An 18,577-nucleotide genomic window follows, 5' to 3' on the forward strand; every position below is an offset into this window, starting at 1 on the left:
CTTCATCACAATTTTTCAATGATATACATTTCCGCAGCAAATTCTTCAATACATCCATATCTGTCTCTGTCCTAAAACTGAAAAGAACTGCAGGTAGCCAGCCGTTATTACGAGCAAAAGTATTGGTTGCTCCTGTCTATTCATAACCAATAAGCGCAGTGTTGCTATGCCTTATCGCTGTATTGGTTGGCGGACACGGCTGTCAATTTGTCTTCAGCCGAAGTACAATGTGGGTCTGTGTAATTACGTCAAACTCGGCCTGGGAACCGCGCGCTTAAAAACATTGGGTCTGCACGATTGTCAGGGCTGGATAGGACATTTACCTCGAAAGAAATGCAAAGAAGGATATAGGTTTGGCTTTGCTACGAGGAAAACGAGGAGGCGCGATTTTTTTAAGTGATCAACATATTTTTCATATATTCAAAGGTAAATCCTTGCATATATATATATATATATATATATGTATATAAATGGTTGAATATGCTGTTTTAATTGAATTGCCCATTGTAGTTCAGAATGTTGCAAGCTGGTTGTTTATGTTGCGGGCATGGATGGGATGGCGAGGTCTGCAGTGGAGCTGGTTGTTATTATTATTATAACACGTTACGCGTGGCCTGATCCTGCGCCACCAGCAGCCGCAGGCAGAAATAGGATATGAGAACATCGAGTGCGTGAACATAATCCTGCCTGCTGACAATATCATATGCATTGGTGTAGCGCAAGGTATATTTGCAGTTATATAGCTAATCTCATGCTATTTTACACATTTTGGCATGAGGCTGAGAAAATTGTGCTGTTTTAGAGCTAATTTCCAGCTAGTCTATACATTTTTCCATGAGACTGAGAGACAATGTTGAACTTTTAAAACTAATTTCATGTCATTCAAAAAAAAAATCATGCTTTCTGGGGGACCCGACCTCAGGTGAGATCCCAACCCTGGGTCTGCGGCGGTGTGTGCTATGCCAGTGAACATGTCTACGTCATGTTTATTATGGCTTCTGTGTTGGGTGTTGTGTTGGGTGTTGAATCGCCTGGAGCCTAATCCTCTAGTTGACCGTTGTCAAATTATTTATTTGCATGTCTCCTATAGACAACTGGCGCTAATAGACACGTGTTGCCTTAACATAGCACTTCAACTCATCTATAGGACTGTTCAAAGTGTGACGCTAAAAGGCAATGCTGAGTAAATACTTTTTCTGCATCATAATGTAAAGACAGATGTTGTCTCAAATAATGACATGTTACTCTACACCCAATACATAATTTTGGATCATATAACACACTCATGAACAAGGTGTGTATGTGCCTACACGGATGTGTGTATGTTGAATTAACTTCCTTGCATTGCCAAACCGAGGCATCCCCACCAACTGTGGTGGCTAAAGGTCTGCCATATAAACAGTGATCCAGGCATCCACTGTCTCTGACCAGATTCATATGTGTAAATACACAAGCCCCCCAATCAGACACACACACACACGTGACACCTGGACACATGATCAGATAAGAGGATTTGAGATTTGGTCTGTTGCTGTCAGTGATGTAACGCATCACTATCACTATGCTGTCTGTTGCCACAATGAGAGAGAGAGAGGAAACTACATAAAGCCTCCTGTTGGAGCTGTGGGCTATGAAGGACAGCTAGAGCCCCAAACACAAGGACGCATGCTCCCCAGTCCGTCCATCCATCCGTCTCGCTCTCTTTCTCTCTGTCCCCTGGCTGCTATCACTATCATCGTCTCTCTCTGTTCGACCGAGCGACCGCAGCAGCAGCTCCTCTCCGGTTACGTAAGCAAGGTTGTTGTTTTTATACCAGCGAGGACCTTTTGGCTGGTAAGTGATGTGGCATGTAGTGTGGCACCCAGACTATATCAATACCAGACAGCTCAGAACATCAGCCTTCAGGGGCGAGGCTGAGGGGCAGACAGAAACAGGAGAAGGTGATGTGTCAGAAGAACACGGCAGCAGTTTTTGCAAGCTCAGACAGCATTGGCGGATCCCATCCCTGTTATCTTTGGATAATTATTTGACCGGGACAGAATTTGTCAGGGTTAGTCTTTGGATTTATTCTTAGCTGTCTTAGATTTTCTTCTGTGACATGAAACAAAGAGGCTTTGGTGCAAAGCAGGGTAGAGCCTCCGCTTGCTGGGGTGTTGTTGTTGTAGTGGATGCATTTAGTCTACAAACAAATGCTGGGTCTTGAACGAGATCCTTTTCTAGATGAGCGCATCAAAAGATGATCTGGTTTATGAAAATTAATGGAGGATTCTTCAAAGTGTCAGTCAGCCTCTCACCTAAGAAACAACCGGTGCAACACATGTTGAGTTGAACTATAAAATGTTAGATACAAGTGACTATATTCACCTGCTATTTCTATATCTGTTACTCTCTTTCTGTGCATATGTCACATGGAGATGTAATTAAGCAATAAGGCCAGAGGAGGTGTGGTATATGACCAATAGACCACTGCTAAGGGCTGTATCCAGGCACTCCGCGTTGCATCGTGCATAAGCACAGCCCTTGGTCGTGGTATATTGGCCATATATCACAAACCCCTGAGGTTTCTTATTGCTATTATAAACTGGTTACCAACATAATTAGAGTAGTAAAAATAAATGTTTTGTCATACCCGTGGTATGCGGTCTGATATACCACGGCTGTCAGCCAATCAGCATTCAGGGCTTGAATCACCCCGTTTATAATATCTCTTATAACTGAGAGACCTGGCCAAATTATTTTCCCTATCTGAGTCGAGGGTGGAAAATCATTCCTAATGGAGGTGATTTGGAAGGCTAATGTGATTTGTGCAGACAAGGCGTCTCCGTTTGTAATGCACATGAAACACCGCTCTCATTTCATCTCTCAAGTAACTGACATGCATTGGAAAAGCTTGGGAATGGATCCTTTGGAAGGAAAATGGGAAAGTGAGTCAGAAGGCAGTGACATAAGGCATCTCTTTCACAATACTTGATTTCCCCAAATCAACATATATCAACTGCTGTGTAAGTGTGTGTTTCTATGTGGGTGAGGCATGCTTGTGTGATATCCCCATGAGACAGAAATAGACCTAGGTAATCTAACCACCCGTTAGAGAGTGTGGTTGACTCGTCATCCATTAGCCACAGAACATATTGGATTCATAGAGTACATCACTGCTTTGACAGTTAACTGTAACTAAACACATCAGATCTGTATTTAGCTCCATATTTCAAGATTATGTCAGGACAGGCCTTGAACCTGCCAGATAACAGATATACATGTCTCTAACCAAGGCTGTTTGACTAGATGAACCTCATTGCCCCCTCATTGCAACCTCATTTACTGCAAGGTTGGGGTCAAGTTCCCCTTCCAATATTCCTTAATGCGTTTCAAGGAGGTAAATGTGGAATTGGAATTAAGTTTACTTCCTCAATTGACTGAATTGAAAGGGAATTGACCACAGCCCTGGTTTAGAGTAGCACCCTGTTCCTAATTGGAGTCTATGGAGATTGTGGTGATTACTTAGATATGTGCTAAACTCTGCTTTAGTCTTATCCTCACATGTTTGTCCTAAAATGACAGGGAGAAAGGAAAGACTTTGGGGTTAAAGTGTGTGTGTGCAAGACATTTTGAGTGGTCTCTTTATGCCCCGGTCCCACACTGATGGCTCAGAGACAGAAGCCTACAGAGAAAACAAGGGCATGTCTTAAAGGCTTATAGCACACAGCCTTTCCCTTACAAGCCTCTTTCTGTTAACAGTCAAGTTAAATTATTTTTAGGCTACTGTGTCTCAGTATAATGATCATGAGATCACAGTCTATGCTTAACTCAGTATAGAATACCTGACATTTTTCATCTATCATAGGCTACATACTGTACACATTCATGCTCCACTGCACAGTAATTTGCCTACTGAACATTAATTCATATGCAGAGAACAAATGGAGGCTAACAGATTTTCGGATCTTACAGTGTAAGATAGACAATGATATGCAGCAATATATATATATATATATATATATATATATATATATATATATATATATATATATATATATATATATATATATATATATATATATATATATACAAAAAAAATCCAAGGCACTCAAGTTAAAATCTCTTTATAACCACACATGGATTATCCTGGACCCAGATCTGTTTGTGGTGTGTTGCCAACAACCTACACAGCGATTAGATTAAAAAAACAAGGTTTTGACTATAGACCACCTTCATCAGTGTGTGTCTCCTGTGCTCCGCTTCACCAGGTGTGTGCCTCCCGCCCCGCCCCCCACCACGGCCCTTACCTGTGTGTTGCGGTGCTTCCCCTGCGAGCCTAGCTGGGCCGGCAGCCCTTTCCTGCACCGCCCCCCCACCCCGCCCCACCCGATGGTCAGGATGACACGCTCCAAAACCTTCCAGGCCTACCTGCCCAGCTGCCACCGAACCTACAGCTGCATCCACTGCAGAGCGCACCTGGCCAACCATGACGAGCTCATCTCCAAGGTGAACACTGACTGTTTAACATACAAACCACAACCGTTCATCCCCTAATAACGCTGCTTGCTCTAATAGTGTTTCCCTCAATCTATTCCACATTTCCTTTAAAGAGCCACTGAACACCCCTAAAGGCACATGTGTTTTTCTGTTGCTCATTAGAAAAGCTAGATTTCAGTCTTGGAGGTGTGTTTCCTGACCGATTCCACGTTTTGGTTAATGATGTTTGTCCCTCATTAGACACTAGACACAGAAGCGTATTTCACTTTCTTCAAAATCCCCAGAATGAATCTAAGATAACTCAATAAATCTGTAATTTAGTTTGACGTTTTTACAGAGGATGTTCAAGTTGAGCAATTTTACATCTAACTAAGGTGTTTGGTGCAGTATTTCTCAAGTTAAAAAAATGCGCAACCTGCTGTCTTATGTAAGCAGTCGGAGCTGCTGGGCAGGTCTGTCTCACTGTCTATGCTGCTATTGGATTGAGAGAAATCACCGCAGCTGTTCACCCCATGTTAGTGGGCAAAAGGACATCGTCATTTACCCATTGTGACTCACGGATGTTCTAAACTCCTTTTACACGAGACTTCCTTTATAACCAAAATCATCCTATTTCCACTTTGTAGTCAATTTGGACACTAGAATAACTGTTTCTGACTCATATCGATGCTACATAGGCTGTTTTCAAGGAGATTTGTTGCTTTTTAATGTCTGTCACTCTTTGAAGCCCAGCACCTGGGTGGTGCTCAGTAGGGCATACAACTGAAAACGTTTTCAAATGTTTTAAAACAGAACATTTGTGTTTCTTGTTTGACAAGTCCAGGTAGACACTCTGTTTTCTTCTGTTTTGTGCCTAATGAACTTGACCCTGATTCTACTAAGCAAGGGTTTGGTGATCAGCTGAATCGGGTATGTAAGGGAAACTCTGCCCTAATGTGCAAGTCATTCCCAAGAGAGCGCATGTGAGAACACGCTACTGTTGGGCTCCAGGGCTTACCTGAAAGACATGTCCATCTCAACATGACCTGTATAAATACTGTCGTTTTTATAGATTCATTTGAACTTTCAGTGCATCGCCCTGTAATAACTAGAAAGGTATTGAGTGCTTGCTGCAGCTGTCTTAAAGCGCTGCTGGCAGACTCCTTCACACTTGGACCTAGTATTACAGCTGATGCTGCGCTTTCAGACTGAAAATGAGCGTACTGCACCTCTGTCGCTCATTTCACCGCCATCTTACTTCTACAGCTTGTGTGTTTGAATATGACTTGTTCCATATGCTACACTATGTAAAGTAAACCCTCACCTGTACAAAAGCACATGTGTCTGTCAGTCAGTCTTAATTTAAAGGCAAAATCTGGGATATTTCCTGCTGTTCAATGATCATGTCAATGAAGTGGCGGGGCTGAAACAAACTCCATATTGTGGCTTTAATTCTGACTGCTGAGGATACTCCTCCTTTTTAACCTACTTATCTTCTTTTCCTGTAGTCTTTCCAGGGGAGCCAAGGCAGAGCTTATCTGTTCAACTCAGTGTGAGTATCAGTGTGTCTGCATGTAGTTACAGTACAGCCACGATCCAGTCCTCAGCCCGCGAGCACAATCACAATGAAGATGCTCATTTCTACTGTATGAGCATGGTCCCTATCTAGCTTAGTATGAAGTGCCTTTTGGGTAATATCTAGTGTGTGAGTGGGTGTGTTATGACTCAGTATAGACAGGCAACCTTTACGAATCAAACAGCTTATGAGCTTGCTTTCTCTCTCGCTCTCAGGGTGAACGTGGGGTGCGGGCCGGCAGAAGAGAGGGTGTTGCTCACGGGCCTGCATGCTGTGGCAGATATCTACTGTGAGAACTGCAAGACAACTCTGGGTTGGAAATATGTGAGTGTAAGAGTGTTTACGTGTCAGGGGAGGTTAGAACTGCATCTAGAGTTAGAGAGGATAGGCACATTATTACCTTCATTATTAATAGTTTTATTAGCATATTAGATCGTTGTAGGATTGAAACGCTGTGAACTAATAAAGGTTTTGGAACAATTGAGTGTGCATGTTATGGTATTGACATGGATGAGTTCTGGTCTTAATTTTTTGACTATTTTGGGCCCATTATTCCTACCTCAAGTGTAACATTACAGTACATAGGCTGACTCAGTAAAGGGATTCCTTTCCGTTTCAATCTTGATCTGAGGGGCATATTTCTCATGATGTAGTCCTATATCTTTTCCAAGAACTCAACCAACTTGACCTCCTTCTCCTAGTTCAGAGATGGGGGCCATTCATGATAGACAAGAGCTGGGCTGTCCACACTGAGATAACTGTAGTGATTCAAGACCAGTTTGACCAGCAACAAGAACAACTGCTTATCCAATCACAAATTAGACAAAGGGTTAGAATTCATTCAAAATAAAAATCTGTTTTTATGTATCGAGAATAATATGTTGCCTATATACTGTATAATTAAGCAATAAGGCCCGAGGTGGTGTGGTATATGGCCAATATACCACGGCTGAGGACTGTTCTTAGGGACAACGCAAAGTGGAGTGCCTGGACACAGCCCTTAGCCGTGTAATATTGTTCATATACCACAAACCCCCGAGGTGCCTTATTGCTATTATAAACTGCTTACCAATTTAATTAGAGCAGGAAAAACAAATGTTTTGTCATACCCGTGGTATACGGTCTGATATACCACGGCTGTCAGCCAATCAGCATTCAGGGTTCAAACCACCCAGTTTATAATGTAGCCTATATACAGTGCATTCAGAAAGTTCAGACACCTTTACTTTTCCCACATTTTGTTACATTACAGCCTTATTCTAAAATTGATGAAATCAATGTTTTTCCTCATCAATCTACACACAAAACCCATTAAATCAAAGCGAACACGTTTTTAGAAATGTTTGAAAATGTATTACAAATTAAAAAAACATACCTTATTTACATAAGTATTCAGACCCTTTGCTATGAAACTTCAAATTGAGCTCAGGTGCATCCTGTTTCCATTGTTCATGCTTGCGATGTTTCTACAGTTTGATGGAAGTCCACCTGTGGTAAATTCAATAGATTGTACATGATTTGGAAAGGCACACACCTGTCTATAAAAGGTCCCACAGTTGACAGTGCATGTCAGAGCAAAAACCAAGCCATGAGGTCGAAGGAATTGCTCATAGAGCTCCGAGACAGCATTGTGTCAAGGCACAGATCTGGGGAAGGGTGAAGGTCCCCCAGAACACAATGGCCTCCATCATTCTTAAATGTAAGAAGTTTGGAACCACCAAGACTCTTCCAAGAGCTGGCCCCCTGGCCAAACTGAGCAATCGGGGGAGAAGGGCCTTGGTCAAGGAAGTGACCAAGAACCCGATGGTCACTCTGATTGAGCTCTGGAGTTATTCTGTGGAGATGGGAGAACCTAACAGAAGAACAACCATCTCTGCAGCACCACCAATCAGGCCTTTATGGTAGTGGCCAGACAGAAGCCACTCCTCAGTAAAAGACACATGACAGCCTGCTTGGAGTTGGCCAAAAGGCCCCTAAAGGACTCTGAACATGAGAAACAATATTCTCTGGTCTGATGAATCCAAGATTGAACTCTCTGACATGAATGCCAAGCTTCACGTCTGGAGGAAACCTGGAACCAATCCGACAGTGAAGCATGGTGGTGGCAGCATCATGCTGTGGGGATGTTTTCCAGCGGCAGGGACTGGGAGTCTAGTCAGGATCGAGGGAAAGATGAAGGGAGCAAAGTACAGGATCTCAGGATCTCTCTGTACTTCGCTCCCTTCATCTTTCCCTCGATCCTGACTAGTCTCCCAGTCCCTGCCGCTGGAAAACATGCCCACAGCATGATGCTGCCACCACCATGCTTCACCGTCGGAATGGTTCCAGGTTTCCTCCATTGTAGAATAAGGCTGGAACGTAAATGTGGAAAAAGTCAAGGGGTCTGAATACTTTCCGAAGGCACTGTGTGTATATATAGACATTACCAGTCAAACTTTGACACACCTACTCGTTCTTTTTGTACCTTTTTCTACAATGTAGAATAATAGTGAAGACATCAAAACTATGAAATACACATATGGAATAATATATTCAAAAGTGTTAAAAAAATCAAAATATATTTTAGATTCTTCAAAGTAGCCACCCTTTGCCTTGATGACAGCTTTGCACACTCTTGGCATTCTCTCAACCAGCTTCATGAGGAATGCTTTTCCAACAGTCTTGAAGGAGTTCCCTCATATGCTGAGCACGTGTTGGCTGCTTTTCCTTCACTCTGCGGTTCAACTCATCCCAAACCTTCCCAATTGGGTTGAGGTCGTGTGATTGTGGAGGCCAGGTCATCTGATGCAGCACTCCATCACTCTCCATCTTGGTCAAATCGCCCTTACACAGACTGGAGGTGTGGTGGGTCATTGTCCTGTTGAAAAACAAATGATAGTCCCACTAAGCGCAAACCAGATGGAATGGCATATCGATGCAGAATGCTGTGGTAGCCATGCTGGTTAAGTGTGCCTTTGAATTCTAAATTAATCAGACAGTGTCACCAGCAAAGCACACCCTCACCATCACACCACCTCCATGCTTCACGGTGGGAACCACACATGCAGAGATAATCCGTTCACCTACTCTGCGTCTCACAAAGACACGGAGATTGGAACCAAAATTTGGACTCATCAGACCAAAGGACAGATTTCCACCGGTCTAATGTCCATTGCTCGTGTTTCTTGGCCCAAGCAAGTCTCTTCTTCTTATTGGTGTCCTTTAGTAGGGGTTTCTTTGCAGCAATTTGACCATGAAGGCCTGATTCACGCAGTCTCGTCTGAACTGTTGATGTGTCTGTTACTTAAACTCTGTGAAGCATTTATTTGGGCTGCAATCTGAGGTGCAGTTAACTCTAATGAACTTATCCTCTGACGCAGAGGAAACTCTGGGTCTTCCTTTCCTGTGGCGGTCCTCATGAGAGCCAGTTTCAACATATCCCTTGAAGGTATTTGCGACTGCACTTGAAGATTTCAAAGTTTTCTAATTTTTCCGGATTGACTGACCTTCATGTCTTAGTAATGAGGGACTGTTGTTTCTCTTTGCTTATTTGAGCTTTTCTTGACATAATATGGACTTGGTCTTTTAACAAATACGGGTATCCTCTGTATACCACCCCTACCTTGTTACAACACAACTGATTGGCTCAAACGCATTAAGAAGGAAGGAAATTCCACAAATTAACTTTTAACATGGCACATCTGTTAATTGAAATGCATTCCAGGTGACTACCTCATGAAGCTGGTTGATAGAAGGCCAAGAATGTGCAAAGCTGTCAAAGGCAAAGGGTGGCCCCCTTGAATAATAAAAAATATGTTTTGATTAGTTTTTATGCTTTTGTTGGTTACTACATGAATCCATGTGTTATTTCATAGTTGTGATGTCTTCTCTATTATTCTACAATGTAGAAAATAGTAAAAATAAAGAAAACCCCTTGAATGAGTAGGTGTCTAAACTTTTGACTGGTTTTGTGTGTGTGTGTGTGTAATAAATAAATGTATAAACTAAGCAAAAAAAGAAACGTCCCTTTTTCAGGAACCTGTCTTTCAAAGATAATTCGAAAAAATCCAAATAACTTCACAGACCGTCATTGTAAAGGGTTTAAACACTGTTTCCCATGCTTGTTCAATGAACCATAAACAATTAATGAACATGCACCTGTGGAACGGTCGTTAAAACACTAACAGCTTACAGACGTAGGCAATTAAGGTCACAGTTATGAAAACTTAGGACACTAAAGAGGCCTTTCTACTGACTCTGAAAAACACAAAAGAAAGAAAGATGCCCAGGGTTTCTGCTCATCTGCGTGAACGTGCTTTACGCATGCTGCAAGGAGGCATTAAATTGCAATGTCCATACTGTGAGATGCCTAAGGCAGCGCTACAGGGAGACAGGACGGACAGCTGATCGTCCTCGCAGTGACAGACCACATGTAACAACACCTGCACAGGATCGGTACATCCAAACATCACACCTGCGGGACAGGTACAGGATGGCAACAACAACTGCCCGAGTTACACCAGGAAAGCACAATCCCTCCATCAGTGCTCAGACTGTCCGCAATAGGCGGAGAGAGGCTGGACTGCGGGCTTGTAGGCCTGTTGTAAGGCAGGTCCTCACCAGACATCACCGGCAACAACTTCGCCTATAGATAAGCCATTCTAGTTAAATTTGTCTTTTGTTTCTGTTAGTCTTTAGTGACATGGATAGAAGTACAGTCTGCTGTCATTCTGATCTAAGAATATTACTCCTGCTTATTATGAAGAAAAAATACATCTGTTTAACTTTGTAAAGTAAAGGTGTGTTTAGAATTATTTTTGTTGTATTAATGCTATTTAATCTCTCCTCAGACTAATATTATTATGTTTGTCCTGTGGGTACCTTTGCCACTGTTCCACCCCTTGTGTATTGCGCTGTCATGGTGTACAAACCCACCGTCGCTGGACCAGACAGGACTGGCAAAAAGTGCTCTTCACTGACGAGTCGCCGTTTTGTCTCACCAGGGGTGATAGTCGGATTTGCGTTTATCGTAGAAGGCATGAGCGTTACACCGAGGCCTGTACTCTGGAGCAGGATTGATTTGGAGGTGGAGTGTCCGTCATGGTCTGGAACGGTGTGTCACAGCATCATCGGACTGAGCTTGTTGTCATTGCAGGCAATCTCAACGCTGTGCGTTACAGGGAAGTCATCTTCCTCCCTCATGTGGTAACCTTCCTGCAGGCTCATCCTGACATGATCCTCCAGCACGACAATGCCACCAGCCATACTGCTCGTTTTGTGCGTGATTTCCTGCCAGACAGGAATGTCAGTGTTCTGCCATGGCCAGCGAAGAGCCCGGCTCTCAATCCCATTGAGCACATCTGGGACCTGTTGGATCGGAGGGTGAGGACTAGGGCCATTCCCCCAGAAATGTCCAGGAACTTGCAGGTGCCATGGTAGAAGAGTGGAGTAACATCTCACAAATCTGGTGCAGTCCATGAGGAGGAGATGCTCTGCAGTACTTAGTATCTGCTGTGGCCACCAGCTGCATTGACTGTTACTTTTGATTTTGAACCCGTCTTGTTCAGGGACACATTATTTAATTTCTGTTAGTCACATGTCTGTGGAACTTGTTCAGTTTATGCCTCAGTTGTTGAATCTTATGTTCATACAAATATTTACACGTTAAGTTTGCTGAAAATAAACGCAGTTGACAGTGAGAGGACATTATTTTGTTGAGTATGTGTGTATGTGTATATATAATACACATACTCAGCAAAAAAAATGTCCTCTCACGTTTATATATATATATATATATATACATAAATACAGTTGAAGTCGGAAGTTTACATACACCTTAGCCAAATACATTTAAACTCAGTTTTTCACAATTCCTGACTTTTAATCCTAGTAAAAATTCCCTGTCTTAGGTCAGTTAGGATCACCACTTTATTTTAAGAATGTGAAATGTCAGAATAATAGTAGAGAGTGATTTATTTCAGCTTTTATTTCTTCCATCACATTCCCAGTGGGTCAGAAGTTTACATACACTCAATTAGTATTTGGTAGCATTGCCTTTAATTTGTTTAACTTGGGTCAAACATTTCGGGTAGCCTTCCACAAGCTTCCCACAATAAGTTGGGTGAATTTTGTCCCATTCCTGCTGACAGAGCTGGTGTTACTGAGTCAGGTTTGTAGGCCTCATTGCTCGCACATGCTTTTTCAGTTCTGCTCACAAATTTTCTACAGGATTGAGGTCGGGGCTTTGTGATGTCCACTCCAATACCTTGACTTTGTTGTCCTTAAGCTGTTTTGCCACAACTTTGGAAGTATGCTTGAGGTCATTGCCCATTTGGAAGACCCATTTGCGACCAAGCTTTAACTTCCTGACTGATGTCTTGAGATGTTACTTCAATATATCCACATAATTTTCCTTCTTCATGAAGCCATCTATTTTGTGAAGTGCACCAGTCCCTCCTGCAGCAAAGCACCCCCACAACATGATGCTGCCACCCCCGTGCTTCACGGTTACGATGGTGTTCTTCAGCTTGCAAGCGTCCCCCTTTTTCCTCCAAACATAACGATGGTCATTATGGCCAAACATTTCTATTTTTGTTTCATCAGACCAGAGGACATTTCTCCAAAAAGTAAGATCTTTGTCCCCATGTGCCATTTGCAAACCGTAGTCTGGCTTTTTATGGCGGTTTTGGAGCAGTGGCTTCGTCCTTGCTGAGTGGCCTTTCAGGTTATGTCGATTATAGGACTCGTTTTACTGTGAATATAGATACTTTTGTACCTGTTTCCTCCAGCATCTTCACAAGGTCCTTTGCTGTTGTTCTGGGATTAATTTGCACTTTTCGCACCAAAGTACGTTCATCTCTAAGAGACTAAACGCGTCTCCTTACCAAGCGGTATGACGGCTGCGTGGTCCCATGGTGTTTATACTTGTTTGCTATTGTTTGTACAGATGAATGTGGTACCTTCAAACATTTGGAAATTGCTCCCAAGGATGAACCAGACATGTGGAGGTCTACAATTTTTTTTTCTGAGTTCTTGGCTGATTTCTTTTGATTTTCCCACGATGTCAAGCAAAAAGGCACTGAGTTTGAAGGTAGGCCTGAATTTGAAGGTATACCTCCAATTAACTCAAGTGATGTCAGTTAGCCTAATCAGAAGCTTCTAAAGCCATGACATCATTTACTGGAATTTTCCAAGCTGTTTAAAGGCACAGTCAACTTAGTGTATGTAAACGTCTGACCCACTGGAATTGTGATACAGTGAATTAGAAGTGAAATAATCTGTCTGTAAACAATTGTTGGAAAAATGACTTGTGTCATGCATAAAGTAGATGTCCTAACCGACTTGCTAAAGCTATAGTTTGTTATCAAGAAATTTGCGGAGTAGTTGAAAAACAAGTTTTAATTACTCCAACCAAAGTGTATGTAAACTTCCAACTGTATATATATATATATATATATATATATATATATATATATATATATATATATATATATATATATATATATATATGCATTCAGACATTGCATTTTTGTCCATCCCCAGTTTTATCATTGGAATGTGATACAAAACGAGGCAATGGTGTGCTTTAGGACCATGCGGATGCCTCTGAGCGATCAGGTGGGCTGTTTGGAGTATTTTTCCAACTGGATAAAAAAAAGTTCTGTCCCCCCCACTTCTAAAACCAGTTGCTCCCCTGTGTATATATATTTTAGTAATAGATTTGGACAGCTTTATATTTGCACTGAAATATAATTGTGCCTCCATGTTCAGTGCTTAGTAAAGGTGGTATTTCTAGCAGCAGGTCAATGTGGAACACACAGCTGCTCCACATACCAGCTGTCCCGTTTATCAGCATGGCTTTATGCCCGGTAGTCACTGCCACTTCCCCCCTCAGAACACTATGTGTGTGTGTGGGGGGTGGGGTGGGGAGGTTGTTATGACTCACACACATACCTCACACGTCTGTCCAGATATAACGAAACGTGGGGCGAGGCCATTCATATTCCTGACACGGTTGTTTGTACACCGTCGTCGAGTTCCAGAGACGCTTGACCGAGTGGACTTCCAGAACGTGAAACCTGATAATGTCTCTCTGCTTGAATAGGAAAGACTAAACAGGATATTGAGATGTACAGTAAAAACACATTTGATTACATTTGTAATCTGCAGTGGTCTACAGCACTCCTTGCAATGCTCCATTATATGACGTGGTTCAGTTAGGTTGGAGGTGAAATCAGAGGACAGTGTTTTCAGTGGCAATGAGTGTGTAGTTTCTCATCCTGGAAAAGCCTAATCTTCTCTCCCCCTTCCCCTACATTTCTCTCCCCTTTCCCTCCATCTCTCCTTCCTTTTCTCTCCCCTTTCCCGCACCCTGTCTCTTCCCCCACCCTGACACTCCAATACAGGAGCATGCCTTTGAGAGCAGTCAGAAGTACAAGGAGGGCAAGTTCATCATCGAGCTGGCCCACATGATCAAGGACAATGGCTGGGACTGAAAGACGAAGCGCCGTCCGTGACTCGGTTCGGGGTTGAATGGGGGTGGATGGGAGGGAAGGGGGTGAGTGTGCGACTTTGATTTACCATGGACCTCTATCCTCCCCTCCTGATGACACACCAGCAGCCTCCAGGGTGGAGGTTGTAGGGGAGTGTGTGTGTGGCTGTAGTAGCAGCCTGACCTGCCCCTCTGGGTTATGTGTGTGTCTGGACTGGAGGAGGATGTCATTGGGGATGGATGGACACCACCAGACACACGCACATTGGCAAGCAAACACACACACGTGCACACACACACACAAACTAACAAACAAACATGCATGTCCCAGACCAACATCCCAGCCTGATGTGTAGCTCTTCAGATGGAGAGCCAGGCCAAGGCCAGTGTTGTTGTGTTACTGTCTATGTTAGGACTGGCTGGCCTGCAGTGTGAGGAGGGACCAGGCCCTGGCAGGGTCCGTAGCCTTGGGTTAAAGAGCTGATGGGAGCTCTCGTCTGTATGTGAATGAGATGGCCTAAGATGATTATCCCCAAATCCAGCTGATCTGATCCACCCAAGGCCGTGCCAGCTGGGACAGTGATGAGGCCTCTGGGGGCTGGGTGAGGGAAGGGTTAAGGGGAGGAGGGTCAGGGAGAGGGCAGGTCCTGGATTCTAGTCCACCCTGGTTGTGAGGTTGTAGTAGCAGCTGGTTGCACAGCTGTGTGATCCACTCTAGGTTTCAGCGGCAGCAGTTGTTGTTGTGAGAGTCAGGAAGATAGGGAGTGTGAAGGATTTAAGTCTAAACTCTGAGAAGAATCTGCTCAGTCAGTGTTTCGGCTTTCTCCATCATCCGTAGATGCCTGAAATCATGTCTTGTGATGTTTGGATCCTTCATGTGTTATGTCTGATGTAAGTCAGGATACATCTACCATCACCACTTTGGATTAAATTGAACATCTTAGACTTTTGAAGCTCTGACTTGAACAGGCTTGGAGATTGGTTCTAGTGTTTTGGCCACTGAAGCAGTTAGGATGTGGAGGCCTTTAGGAGATGCTCGTATGACATTCTGAAAGCTTGACGTTCTGAAGCTTTCTTTCAGTCTGGGATGACCATAGCAGTTCATAGATTGTTACACACACTAATTTACCACCTGGCCCTCACTTAAAACACTGAACAGCAAAGCTGTACAGTAGACCTGTGGATTTTCTGAACAGAAGCCAACTAAGCAACACAACTAATCAAACTAATCTCCATGGTATCCACGGCAACTGACTGGCAGTCGAGACTTCCAATCAGAGGCTGTAGACGTCCCTAGCACAACCAAAGAACCCACCCATCTACCATAAATTGACCAAACACACATATATATATATAAAATGTTTTTTGCTTGGGTCAAAATGTTGCCAACCGTGGGGTTGAGAATTGTTGTTAAAAGCCAAGGTTATGGATAGCCTTTCTCTTTTTGTGATATAATGCATTATGATTTTTGTAAATGACAAATCTTAATATACAGTGCCTTCGGGAAAATATTCAGACCCCTTGACTTTTTCCACGTTTTGTTAGGTTCCAGCCTTATTCTAGAATGGATTACATTGTCCCCCCCCCCCCCCATCAATCTACACACAATATCCCATAATGACAAAGCAAAAACTGTTTTTAATTTTTTTTTGCTAATTTATTGAAAATAAAAAAATTAAATTTTACATAAGTATTCAGACCCTTTACTCAGTACTTTGTTGAAGCACCTTTTGGCAGGGATTACAGCCTCGAGTCTCCTTGGGTATGACGCTACAAGCTTGGCACACATGTATTTGGGGAGTTAATCCCATTATTCTCTGCAGATCTTTCAAGCTCTGTCAGGTTAGATGGGGAGCGTTGCTGCACAGCTATTTCCAGGTCTCTCCAGAGATGTTCGATCAGGTTTAATTCCAGGCTCTGGCTGGGCCACTCAAGGACATTCAGAGACTTGTCCCGAAGCCACTCCTGCGTTGTCTTGGCTGTGTGCTTAGGGTCGTTGTCCTGTTGGATGGTGAACCTTTGCCACAGTCTGAGGTCCTGAGCACTCTGGAGCAGGTTTTCATCAAGGATCTCTCTGTACTTTGCTCCGTTCAGCTTTGCCTCGACCCTAACAAGTCTCCCAGTCCCTGCCGCTGAAAAACATGGCCACAGCATGATTCTGCCACCACCATGCTTCACCGTAGGGATTGTGCCAGGTTTCATCGGACCAGAGAATCTTGTTTCTCATGGTTTGAGAATCTTTAGGTTCCTTTTGGCAAACTCCAAGCGGGCTGTCATGTGCCTTTTACTGAGGAGTGGGTCCGTCTGGCCACTCTACCATAAAGGCCTGATTGGTGGAGTGCTGCAGAGATGGTGGTCCTTCTGGAAAGTTCCTCCATCTCCACAGAAGAACTCTGGAGCTCTGTCAGAGTGACCAACGGGTTCTTGGTCACCTCCCTGACCAAGGCCCTTCTCCCCCGATTGCTCAGTTCGTCTGGGGAGCCAGCTCTAGGAAGAGTCTCGGTGGTTCCAAACTTCTTCCATTTTATAAGAATGATGGAGGCACTGTGTTCTTGGGGACCTTCAATGCTGCAGAAATGTTTTGGTACCCTTCCCTAGATATGTGCCTCGACACAATCCTGTCTCTGAGCTCTATGGACAATTCCTTCGACCTCATGGCTTGGTTTTTATTCTGACATGCACTGTCAATTGTGGGACCTTATACTGTATATAGACAGGTGTGTGCATTTCCAAATCATGTCCAATCAATTGAATTTACCACAGGTGGAGTCCAATCAAGTTGTAGAAACATCTCAAGGATTATCAATGGAAACAGGATGCACATGAGCTCAATTTCGAGTCTCATAGCAAAGGGTCTGAATACTTATTTATATAAGCTATTTCTGTTTTGTATTTTTTGATAAATTAGCAAAACTCAAACCTTTTTTTGCTTTGTCATTATGGGGTATTGTGTGTAGATTGCTGAGGATTTTTACAAATGTAATCAATTTTAGAATAAGGCTGTAATGTAACAAAATGTGGAAAAATTCAAGGGGTCTGAATACTATCCGAAGGCACTGCATACATATATTATAATTTATGTAAATCTGACTGTGTTACTAAATGTAAATAGTAATATGTCTCTTATCTATGATCGTCATATGATTTGGATTCTTGCCATGCTTTCTCTGGTATAGCCCTCGTCGGTTGAACGATATTTACTACTTTTTTACTCTTTGAAAATGTTTCAATTTTAGTGTCTTTTGTAAAAGGAGGAGATATAGGAGTGACAATATCATTGGAACTTGGTCAATTAAAGCATCTCCTTGATACCTGTATTGGATGTGTTCTGCGTGCTATGTTGGTCTTTTATATACCACCATATGGTATCAAGTATCAGGGTCCATGTTCCTTCTCTATAGAACAGAATATGATAGTGACATAGAATATGTCACTAAGGACAGATCAGAGCTATATATATATACACTGCTCAAAAAAATAAAGGGAACACTAAAATAACACATCCTAGATCTGAATGAATGAAATATTCTTATTAAATACTTTTTTCTTTACATAGTTGAATGTGCTGACAACAAAATCACACAAAAATTATCAATGGAAATCAAATTTATCAACCCATGGAGGTCTGGATTTGGAGTCACACTCAAAATTAAAGTGGAAAACCACACTACAGGCTGATCCAACTTTGATGTAATGTCCTTAAAACAAGTCAAAATGAGGCTCAGTAGTGTGTGTGGCCTCCACGTGCCTATATGACCTCCCTACAACGCCTGGGCATGCTCCTGATGAGGTGGCGGATGGTCTCCTGAGGGATCTCCTCCCAGACCTGGACTAAAGCATCCGCCAACTCCTGGACAGTCTGTGGTGCAACGTGGCGTTGGTGGATGGAGCGAGACATGATGTCCCAGATGTGCTCAATTGGATTCAGGTCTGGGGAACGGGCGGGCCAGTCCATAGCATCAATGCCTTCCTCTTGCAGGAACTGCTGACACACTCCAGCCACATGAGGTCTAGCATTGTCTTGCATTAGGAGGAACCCAGGGCCAACCGCACCAGCATATGGTCTCACAAGGGGT

The 18,577-nt window shown here is 43.1% G+C and overlaps 1 protein-coding gene across 4 annotated transcripts; it reads left to right on the forward strand.

The window, feature by feature from the left end:
- Positions 1-231: 231 nt before the first annotated feature.
- On the forward strand, positions 232-17,818 carry LOC129822068 (protein yippee-like 2). 4 transcript variants are annotated; one of them, XM_055879954.1, is made up of 5 exons: positions 237-426; positions 4,248-4,485; positions 5,964-6,007; positions 6,247-6,355; positions 14,416-17,818. In XM_055879954.1, exons 2-5 carry the CDS (start codon positions 4,369-4,371, stop codon positions 14,503-14,505), a joined length of 360 nt encoding a protein of 119 aa, XP_055735929.1. In that variant the 5' UTR covers positions 237-426; positions 4,248-4,368; the 3' UTR covers positions 14,506-17,818. The 4 variants fall into 4 exon arrangements, with proteins under 4 accessions (XP_055735927.1, XP_055735929.1, XP_055735930.1 ...); XM_055879955.1 differs by lacking the exon at positions 237-426 and adding an exon at positions 1,640-1,833; XM_055879952.1 differs by lacking the exon at positions 14,416-17,818 and having other exon boundaries at positions 232-426; positions 6,247-6,511.
- The last annotated feature ends 759 nt before the right edge of the window (positions 17,819-18,577 follow it).

Source organism: Salvelinus fontinalis, chromosome 24 (assembly GCF_029448725.1).
Source record: "Salvelinus fontinalis isolate EN_2023a chromosome 24, ASM2944872v1, whole genome shotgun sequence".
NCBI classification, from domain to species: Eukaryota; Metazoa; Chordata; class Actinopteri; order Salmoniformes; family Salmonidae; genus Salvelinus; species Salvelinus fontinalis.